Source organism: Oratosquilla oratoria, chromosome 7 (genome assembly GCF_046742065.1).
Source record: "Oratosquilla oratoria isolate Oo_2021 chromosome 7, ASM4674206v1, whole genome shotgun sequence".
Lineage (NCBI taxonomy): Eukaryota > Metazoa > Arthropoda > Malacostraca > Stomatopoda > Squillidae > Oratosquilla > Oratosquilla oratoria.
The window spans coordinates 10683296-10695059 of record NC_134783.1 but is presented as its reverse complement, the minus strand read 5'-3'; the positions used below and the strand labels follow the sequence as shown (position 1 = coordinate 10695059).

The window sequence follows — 11764 nt, the reverse complement described above, 5'->3', positions numbered from 1 at the left end:
AAAAACAGTCAAAAGACTGGAAAGTAACAAGAGTACAATGTTTGACCAACATTCAGCAGTGGCATGGTTGGTTGCTCAAAACAAGAAACCACATACTATTGGTGAAGACTTAATCAAGTCTGCAGCTGTGAAAATGGCAGAAATAATGTGCGGGCAGAAAGCAGCTAAACAACTGAATACAGTGCCTTTGTCTGCTAGAGTTATTAAAGAAAGAATTTCCATCTTGGCAGAAAATGTGACAGAACAAGTGATTTCTTCAGTAAAAAAAGAGTAAAGAGTTTGTCATTCAACTTGATGCAGTTGATACTTTAGGGTCTATATGGGGTGCCCCTACAGACCAGAGCCACACATCATTTTGTCTGTGATAGAGGAAAACTTTGTACATAGAGAAATGATGACTTTTATACTATGACTGTCCCTCCGTTATGCTGTCCCATCCCTTGTTACTGTCCTGTACCATTTCTCTGAATTTTCATTTCCTTTTTTTGCCTACCTACCCTGTGGTGGAGGCAAAAGAATACTGCCACCAAGTATTTCCACTCGAGTCGTAAAAGGCGACAAAAAAGGGACAGGGGTTGGGATTAGGAGTCCTATACCTGTAGCCCCAAAAGGGGACATTCCTAAAAAAGAAAGTAAAGGCATAAGAGGGTCTGGGAGCTTTCCAACCAGTACCCTAAGGTTTGGGTCTTTTAATGTGCGTGGATGTGGTACAGATGAGAGTAAAAGGGAAGAGATGGGCAGTATGTTTGTGAGAAGAAAGATGGATGTACTGGCTTTGAGTGAAACTAAAATGAAAGGAAAGGGCAACTGTGAGTTTGGGAGTGTAGTTGGGAGGTACTCAGGAGTAAAGAGGAGACAAGGGAGAGAAGGGGTGGCTATACTAGTAAGTGAAGAGATAAGTAAGCGGGTAGTGGAGTGGAAGGTGTCATCAAGGTTGATGTGGATGAAGGTGAAGCTGGGAAAGGAGATGTGGGTTTTTGTAAGTTTGTATGGGCCTGGTAGTGAGAAGAGCATAGAGGAAAGGGTGGCTTTTGGGGTAGATATAAATGAGTGTATAGAGGGATTAGGGAGAAATGTCAATGTAGTTGTATTGGGAGACCTAAATGCTAGGGTAGGAAATTAACCAACTGACGGAGTGATTGGGAAGTATGGAGTTCCAGGTAAAAATCGTAGTGGAGAATTGATGGTGATGTGTCTTGAGAGTTGATGATAGCAAATACAGTGTTTAAGAAGAAAGTCAAGCATAAGTATACATGGGTGAGGGTGGTGGATGGAAGAGTGGCAGATAGAGCGTCAATGGTCTATATAGAGGTGACCAGGAGTATGGTAGGAAGAGTTAATGATGTACAGTGCTCAACAAGGAATTACGAATGGTTTGCGAGAATGAGTGATGAGAATGAATGAGTCATAAATCAATAAACAAAAGCTCACTTCGTACCTCTAATACTTTGATGGGTGGCCTTTACGTGCAATGATCTCACGAAGGCGGTTTGGAATGGAAGTGGTGTACTTGGCAAGATGTGCAGGGGTTAAACTAGCCCAGGATTGGTGAATGGCTGCCTCGAGCTTGGGCACAAGAGCTCGTATCTTTACACTGCAGGTCTTGTTTAATGTGGTTCCACAGGTTTTCTATTGGGTTTATGTCAGGACTATTGTCCGGCCAGTCTATGTAAGGTATATGACAGTCTTTAAGCCACTGAGTGAAGAAAACACTAGTCACACTGATAAGGCAAAGACTGGAATATGCAGTGACACTATGGTCACCCAGTACCAAAAAGAATATAAGAAAAATTGAGAGAATCCAAAGAGCAACTACAAAGATGGCCCCCACTTTCAGAACTGTCATATGAAGAAAGATTGTCAAAACTAGATTTACCGACCCAGGAACAAAGAACAGAAAGAGGAGACTTGCTGACCATATTGTATATATATGATGTAGTTATAGCAATTTGTATTCATTTAAGAATTACAAAAGTAATGCATAATTGGATGTATGTATGTTCATATGCATGTATAATTTGTTCTCGAAGTTTCCATGAAGAAGTCGTATATTATCATTTCCTGTTTACATATTTATCATTTCAATTATTGTAATGTGAAAGTGGAATGAATGTGAAATAGGTTATCCTTGTAAATTATGCTATACTAACTTATTATTTTGAGTGTCTGTTGTTTTGTGTGAAAGGGAATAAATGAAACTAATTGAGCAAGTGATAAACGTAGAAAGTAGTGTACCAAAAGAAAGGATGCGCAGTGAGTTCAGTTGTTATCGAGTGAGAGGTGTGTACGCAGTGATCCAATAAACCAGTGAGAAGGAACTTAATATCTTCTTTATTGCTCACCAACCAATGTTGAGTTATTACTTTCAAAACAACACTCAACAACCATCTATAGAACCATGAGAGGTAGGGAAGTCCTTGATAGAAAAAACTTACTAAAATGGAATACAAGAAATACAAGGGGACATGGAAGGAAGCTCAAAAAGGACAGTTATAGAAGATCTGGAGGGAAAAAAAATACATACATACATACATATACCAAGGCTTTTTCCCCCATTCAAGGGAGGTAGCCAAAAAGGGAAAGGCATAAAAACACTCCCACCCATTTCATCCCTAAATACACTCCACACCCCTCCCACCCTTCCTCTCATCTGAGCACCTCCTGGATGACGGGTCATCCCTGCACCCTGCCCACCGCCCTGGGTCAGAAGCAGTGTCGCAAGACACAGTACATCCACAGCAAGGCCGCTTCATTTAATCGGCGACCCCCCCTCTCCGTCCCCCTTTGCATATAAGGAGAGGACGGGGAGAAATCCCTTCGGGCTGCGTCAAAATTTACTCACACATACTACCCCCCCCCCCACCCACCCCCCGCCCATTCCTCCTCATGCAGTCACATCATCATCCATATACAACCATTCTCCACTCACCTCTGTCTTCCGTCCTCTCCCTTCCTTCCTCAACAGACATTCCCCTCTTCCCCAAAGCCCCCTTCACCCCATCCATCCACCTCATCCTAGGACGTCCCCTCATGTTCAGTCCCTCCACATCTGCCTTCCATACCTCTTTTACTAGTCTTTCTTCACTCATTCTTTCCATGTGTCCAAACCATCCTAATATTCTTTCATCAACCCTCTCTCCCAAATCCTTTTTCACCCCTGTTCTCCTCCTCACCTCCTCATTTCTCACTCTATCTAGCCTAGTAACCCCCACCATACTTCTCAGACACCTCATCTCAAACACATTCAAACTCCTTCTTTCTTCTTCTCTTATATTCCACGTTTATGCCCCATACAGTGCTGTTGGCACAATCACTCCTTCATACAGTCTCCTCTTCGCATCAATTACCAAATTTCTATTTCTCGTTACATTTCTTTATCCACATAGGCATTTACTCGCTTCTCTCAATCTACATTCTACCTCCACCTTCACTCCACCTTTTCCTGCTACACTTGCACCCAAGTATCTAAAACTATCCACTTCCTCCAGTCGCTCTCCCTTAATGTTCACTTCCAGTCTACTGCGACTTTCACCCCTTGTACATCTCATCACCTTACTTTTACCCAAATAAATAAAAAATTCCCCACATAGTGGTGGATATATGGAACAAACTGGACAAAATGATAGTGTATGCAAAAACCACACACAAATTTAAGAACAATGTAGACACTGTGAGATACAGAGACAGGACACCACAAGCATAGCTCCCCTTCCCATAAGATACAACTAGGTAAATACAAAACTTGACAGTGCAGTGGTAATGTTCTTGACCACCAGTTAAGCAATCCAAGTTCAAAGTCCCACCCAGGGCTGAAAAAAAATTCAGCATTGCTGCACTGTGAGCCAGCACTCTAACTCTGGAGTGTATGTGTGTGTGTAAGGGCACTGTCCACAGATCAAGCCATATACAAGTATGACCTCAAAGCTCTCACCCAGGAGGGTGATAGCTGTCAATCATTAGTCTGACATGTAATCTGGGACCATGATGAATTACACACACACATGCACACAACAGACACAATTGGGAGGTCTGGCAACCTTCAGAAATTGGATCTTTTGCAGTTCTGGACTGGATAGCCTGGTCTCTGCACTGGGTCAGAGAGCCTACGGGTTATTAGCATGAGCAGATTCCCTCGCTAGTTTCACTGCTGATCTGCAAACATGCATCAATGATCCAAGTATCTTGGACAAATGCTGCAAGAAAAATGTAATAAAATATTAATTTCTATACTGTCAAAATACATGTATTTTCTCAATCATATTTAAAAAATGGAAAGAATACTTGATGTCATACCGTACGCTGGGTTGTAAAACTCTGTGCATCTTTATTGGGTTTTTGGGAATCATTAACTTTATACAATAATTCTGATACCATAATTTGTAATTCAACAACAAACTCTAGGTCTTCAACCGACTTTATAGTACTCTCTGAAAAAGAAACGGAAGAATAAATAAATACATATTATACTATAAGAATTTATAATATCAATCAAACAATAGAATTAAGACAATGCACACCTTTTGGGCAGTAAAACTATACATTTTCATACATGTGAGATTCCAGTATTGGTTACATAATCCTACCTATATACCAAAAGGCTTTTTCCCCCTTATAATAGGAGGTAGCCAGCCATTTCTTCTTACCTGGGCCATCCACTGCTATCATGAGGTAGAAGAGATTGCAAAGATCATTAAATTCTGACCATGTCACTTTCTTCGGCTCTGGAGTTAAGAAAAAACAAATAAATAAAAGTAACTGAACAAAAACAGGTGGTGTAACTGGTAAGGTGGGTGTTGAAAGGATTAGTATGGGTACACAAGGAAGAGCAGTGTGGGTTTAGGAAAAGAAGATATGTAGATAAAGTTGCCATAATAAGACAAATATGCAAAAAGTTTTAGCAGAGTAAGAATGTCTTAAGGACATAGGTCCACTTTATAGAGGTAAAAAATGAAAAATTTTGAAAACTTGCTGAATAATAGTTTCAAGTGTTGGCAACAATGTCGTGAAATTTATAAATGTACACCTCTATGAATGATTATCATCTTAACCCCTTACCCAGTAACTTTTTTTTTTTTTTTTTTTTTGTAGAAACATTTAATTTTATGACAATTTTCTATAGCTTTTCTATAGTATTTTTCATACTGATTATGGAAATAACTTCTATTTTTATCTATTACCAATATTTTACTTGAAATTCACTCTTTTTTATATCTTATTCTACAATTGATAATCCAGGATTTCCAGTGAATAAGAAGCATGGTGGAGAAAGCCTGTCTTGTTCCGACACATCATGTTGAATTCAATGTCGTAAATCCTCCTCCTCCTCACTCGAGAGAGAATAGCCATCGTCAGATAAACTTGTACTCTCATCTAATGTATCCAAGCTTCTAATTGAAGCCTCATATTCATTCTCATTTTCTGAGCTCAACATCAGGGCATAATTCATAAAAAAAAAGCGAATGTGCACAACAGTAAAGTCTGCTTCATCCAACTGGTACCTTATCACTAACAAATGCATCCCAAGGTGGAAAAGACACAGCTACTCGTTGACAGCTAAGAATGGCATTAATTCAACAATTATACTCGTCTGTGTCTGTTTTTGAAACATTGTTAGGACAAATTTACTCATTGTACTCTGAAAAAGAAAAATTAGGTGAAGACAAGTTTACTTGTCCTTGCTGGGGAAGGGGTTGATATAAATATTGCATGCTGGCAAAACTGAAATCAGAACACATGACTATTATCTAGCTTATTACTGTTTTGACTGCAACTTTTTTTACTTTGTCTTTTTAGATGATATATTTGACAGCAACTCTGTAGTATGCGTGTGTATTTACCTAGTAGTATCTTACAGGAAGGGGAGCTACGATCATGGTGTCCAGTCTCTGTACCTTGCCATGTCTAATTTGCTCTTAAATTTGTGCATGGTTTTTGCACAAACTATTGTTTCATCTAGTCTATTCCATATACCCACCACTCTGAGGGGAAAGCTTTTCTTTTTCAGGTCTCTTCTATAATTGTACTTTTTGAACTTCCTTCCATGTCCTCTTATGTTATTCTTATCTCAATTTAGTAAGTCTTTTCTATAAAGAACTTGTATACTTTTCATAATTCTGTAGATGGTCAACAAGTCTCCTATTTCTCTTTGTTCCAGAGTCAATAATTCTAGTTTTGACAATATGTCTTCATATGGCAGTTTTGATAGTGTTGGGGCCATCTTTATCTTCATAGTTGCTCTCTGGATTATCTCAATTTTCCTTATATTCTTTCTGGTACTGGGTGACCATAGTGTTGCTACATACTCCAATTTTGGCCTTATCAGTGTGACTCCTATTTCCTTTACCATTTCTTCATCCAAGTAAGTAAAAGCCACTTTTGTGATGATTACTCCCAGGTCTTTTTCAGATTCCACTTTCTTTACTTCCTTTTCACCAACTTTATATTGTCCTGATATCCTTTTTTACCTTTTCCAAATTCCATTATGCTACATTTCTTAATGCTGAATTCCACTTCCCACTTCTGACTCCATTCCCAAACCCTGTTCAGATCTCTCTGCAGTAAATCACAGTCCGTTTCAGTACTCCCTTTCTTTAACAGTTTTGCATCCTCTGCAAAGAAGTTCATGTAACGTTCCACACCCTCATCCATGTCATTCACATAAATAGCAAACTTTATTGGAGCTATACCTAATCATTGTGGAACTCCACTAATCACCTCTTCCCTAGTAGAACTCTTATCTCTGAGCACTACTCTCATTTTTCTTCCATGCAAAAAGTCCTCAATCCATATCAGTAGTTTACCTTGTATCCCTCCTATGGTTTCCAGTTTTCTTAAAAGCTTTTTGTAGATCTAGGAAAGCACAATTAGCCCATCCATCCCTTTCCTGTCTCGTATATAGTAGTCTTGAGTAAAAACATATCAAATTTGTGGCACCTGATCCTCCCTGTCTAAATCTGAATCATCTCAATTTTAGTATATTGTTATCCTCCAGATGTTTTATCCATTTACTTTTGATAACTTTTTCACAAATTTTGGCTATCGTACTTGTAAGGAGAACTGGTCTGTAATTTGTTGGGTCTTCCTTGTTTCCTCCTTTATATATTAGACTACGATATCAACATTTTTCCAGCCTTCTGGTATTTTTTCTTCTTTGAATGAACAACTTATTATGTTATATATTTTGTCTATTAGTTCTTTACATTCTTTTAATATCCAGTTTGCAATTCCATCCAGCCCATGTGATTTCCTGACATCAAGGTTTATTATTTGGTCCATTGTGCCTCTCATGGGGGAGATTTCACTTCTCTCCCTTCATCGTCGCTGGGCCCCAAAGAAGAGGATAAATGATGAAAAAGGAAACCCAGTTTGTATTGTAGGGGAGGGGAGAAATCGTTAGTGTCCGTAATGAAATTTCCGCAGTGTTAATTGTATTAAGGAATAATTCGCAAAAATGAAGGAAAATAACGAAAAGCCCAACTCGAAAGGAAACTTTGAAGCAGAGCCACCTGGTAACGACATGACAAACCCTGATTTAAACAAATATTCGATCATGCCGACCACCACTAGGGAGTATCACAAAGATGCATTTTCTGGATTTAATAAGTATGAAAGCAGGAGTCTCAGTCGTATCTTAGAGATAGAGAGGGAAGTGAGCAAGAATAGGATACAGTGGGAGAATGAAATTATGGAATTAAGAAATTAAATTGTTGGATTAATGGACTGCCTATTGCAAGTAAACGTAGATATCTCCGACCTGAGGAGAACTAACTTGAACCTGAGAAACGACATTAAGGAATTGAAAAAGGAAATAAGAGAGCTGAAGAGTGATAATGAAAAGAGGAGAATTAATGATACTACCAATAGCGAAAACTTAAAAACAGAATAGAATAATTGGGATTTATCTGGCGTCGCAACATCAAAGAATTACAAAGGATTACAAAGGCGGAGCATGCCGACAGGAGACCTTTTGGTCCATATCTAGGTCAGATGCGAAAAAAAAATCATAATGATAAAATAATAAATAAAAACTATAATAATGTAAAAAACAAAAATACATCAATAAATGCATAGGTATAGTTAAATAACAAACAAACAGGTAAATAGTAAATAATAATAAATTGACATACAACTAATAATAAATGGAAATCAGACAAATGATAACAAAACAAAAACAATATAAAATAAATTATAATCATTACAGCATCTTGCTTAGGTGTTCATCTAAATGATTCTTAAAGCTTCGAACTGAACTACATTACACTACCTGTGCAGGAAGTTTATTCCATTCATTAACTACACGGTTGGCAAAGTTGTTTCTACCTACTTCCAAATTGAATCTATTTCCGGACAATTTGAGACCATTGTTTCTTGTCTGATTCTCATTCAATGTGAAAATTTTGTCACTTTTGATGTTGTCAATTCCCTTTAGAATCTTAAAGACCTGTATCAAGTCACCTCTGAGTCTACGCTTTTTTAGGGAAAACAGATTCATATGTTTTAGTTGATTTTCATATGATTTATTTTTTATATTTGGAATCAGTTTTGTGGCTCTCCGTTGTACTTTTTCCAGTCTGTCAATGTCTTTAATGAGATTCGGTGACCTTACGGAAACAGCATATCACAAATGTGGACGAACTAACGATTTATATAGCTTGTTAATGAGTGATGGACTTTTGAAATCAAAAGATCGCACAATCAGTCCCAGAATCTTATTTGCTTTCTCAGAGACTGAAATACACTGCTTGGATGATTTGAGGTCGTTACTGATAATTACGCCGAGATCTTTTTCACTATCCACTTTTGTTAATGAATTTCCAAATAACTTGTAATCGTATTTACTGTTATTTTTACCTATGTGCATTACCTTGCATTTATTTGTGTTAAATTTCATTAGCCACTTTTCAGACCATTGCTGTAATCTATCTAAATCTTCTTGAATATCTAATTGGTTTGAGTGATCATTTGCCACTCCACACAGTTTTGTATCATCAGCAAATTTGGAAACAGTAGATTTTAGTCCATGGTCTATATCATTTATATATACTATGAATAGAAGTGGTCCAAGAACGCAACCCTGAGGAACTCCACTTGTAACATTTTTCCATCAAGAAGTTTTCCATTTAAAACAACTCTCCGTTTTCGACCATTCAACCAATTACTAGTCCAACCTAATACGCTATCACTTATTCCGTGTAAAGCTAATTTAGTAAGTAGTCTTTCGTGTGGGACGGTATCAAAAGCTTTTGCAAAGTCTAGATATACTAAATCTATATTGTTTCTTTTGTCATAATTCGAGATAACTGTGTTGTAGAATTCGAGTAAGTTAGTCACGCAAGAACGTTTCCGTCTGAAACCATGCTGGCTATCATTTATCGAACGGTTACTTTCTAAATGATGTTCCATAGCATCTTTGATGATAGTTTCCATTATTTTTCCTACAATTGAAGTCAAACTTATAGGCCTATAGTTATTTGGTTTCTTTTTGTCACCTTTTTTGAATATGGGAGTAACGTTAGCTAGCTTCCATTCTCTTGGGACATCTCCAGATATGATGGATTTCTTGAAAATAATTTCTAATGGAACAACAATCTCATTTTTCATTTCCTTTAAGATTTTTGGATGCCAACCGTCAGGCCCTGGTGTTTTATTAACTTTGAGTTTATCTATACACCTTTTATTTTTTCTTTTGTTATATTTACCGTAGTAAGTTTACCCTAAACTTTTCACAGGTTTCAGTTTGGAATTCACTTTGAGGTGTTTTGTTTACAAATACCGAGCTAAAATAATTGTTTAAGATATTACACATTCCTTCATTTGAATATTCAAGTTGACCGTCAGCAGATAATTGTGGACCAATGTGATTCCTAACAACCTTTTTATCTCTAACGTAACTATAGAATTCTTTGGGATTCTCTTTGGATTTATCATCGATGTTCATTTCATATTGTCGTTTTCTTTTTCTTATTGTCTTTTTTAAATCTCTCTGTATTGATACATAACTTTCATAGTCATTAGATGCACATGAGCACTTATATTTCTTCTAAGCCTGTCTCTTTTTAGCAATACTTTTTTCAGTTTCTTTGTCGAGCCACTTTGGGCGAGCCTGATTTGGGGGACGTCTGTCTTTAAAAGGAATGTAAGTTTGAATCATCTTAGTGAGCGTATTTTGAAATATTTCCCACATCTGATCTACAGGTCTTTTGTTTAATTTTGCCTCCCAATCTGTAAGCTGAAGCTCCTGACGTAGTCCTATGAACTGAGCTTTACTGAAATCGGGTATTTTAGAAACACAAGTATCTATTCTAAAATTGTTTAGGAGTTTGAATCTAAGTTGTGATCGCTATTTGCAACAGATTCACCGACTTCTACATCAGTTACCATGCTTTCACGGCTAGTGATTAATAGATCGAGTAAGTTTCCATATCTTGTGGGCTCTTTTACATGCTGAATTAAGTAATTGTCACCAAGAAAATCAATCAAGCGACTACCTCTATGGCCATGTTCAAGGGTCATCCAATCAATGTCAGTAAAATTGAAATCACCCATTATCAATAGATCCCGGTTGCAGAAACTAGACAGTTCTTGAAATAACAGTTTGTCGTCTGCTAATGATAATGTCTTTGGCCTATATATTACACCTATATTCATTTTTTGTCCATTTGTTTGGGTTAACTCAACCCACAAACTATCATATGCATCCTGTTTCACTTTCTCTAAAACACAAGCATGAACATTGTTTTTAACGTACAACAGAACACCCCCACCTTTCTTGTGGTTTCTATCCTGATGAAAATGTTTAACCCCTTCCATACGGTGCCGCACACGTAGGCGTCATGGGGAGCGAGTGTATTCGCGAGGCTGCCATATCGGCGTCTTGATTATATTTATTGTAGTCGCCCCTCCATAATGACATTCTTTCTAATTCTTTTGTAATCGCATTTTCTATGGTTATCAAAATTCATGGGTGAAGAGAGAACGATCGATATAAGCGGTGACTATAATTTATAATGCGAGTATTAATACGACACGTCGTACGGCTGGCATTGGCTGCTGCCACCGAGATCTAAGTCCATGACGCCTACGTGTGCGGCACCGTATGGAAGGGGTTAAATCCCGCAATATTAAATTCAGCTTCGAACTCTGTACCATTTAACCATGTCTCAGTTATTCCTATCATATCAAGATTTTTGCTTTTGACATACGCCTGTATTTCTTGAAATTTGTTCCTAATACTACGAGCATTAAAGTACATGGTCATTGATGCCGTAGTATTTATGATTAAGAAAAGGAAGTGGTAAAAAGCCTAAAAAATAAAATAAAAAAAGATTGAAATCTGAAGATCATTGAGAAGATCAATAGCACTAAGAAAATTAAAAATAGAATTTATATTGCAGTTACATCCCAGAACACTTTGAAGGGACAGATCTCCTTTATCTCTGACTTTTGACAAATAATTGTTGTCTTTCTCCATCATAACTGGGGCATTCCACCATAATGAGTCTAATGGTTATAGGAACAAGGCAATCATCACAAAATGGAGGACGACTGCCCTCCATAAGAAAGCCATGGGACAATCTAGAGTGACCAATCCTCAACCGGCAAAGGGTTACTTCCTGTTTTCTGTTTAGTAATGTATAAGACCAAGGATGAATAGTATCAGTAATCTCTCTCATCTTGTTACCAGCCTCAAGGTCCCATTGGAACTGCCAAAGAGATGAGATCTCGGCTTTGATTAGAGGGATATAATCTTCATAAGATATAGGCC

At 37.6% G+C, this 11764-nt stretch overlaps 1 protein-coding gene across 1 annotated transcript in view; it reads right to left on the bottom strand.

The window, feature by feature from the left end:
- Positions 1-3378: 3378 nt before the first annotated feature.
- LOC143026896 (uncharacterized) overlaps positions 3379-11764 on the bottom strand; it is a 38486-nt gene continuing 30100 nt past the window's right edge. The window contains exons 8-10 of the mRNA XM_076187681.1: positions 4644-4721; positions 4294-4427; positions 3379-4193 (exon numbers count right to left, since the gene is read on the bottom strand). Of these exons, the coding sequence (XP_076043796.1) occupies positions 4104-4193; positions 4294-4427; positions 4644-4721 (302 nt within the window). The 3' untranslated portion in view covers positions 3379-4103. The remainder of the gene's footprint in view (positions 4194-4293; positions 4428-4643; positions 4722-11764) is intronic.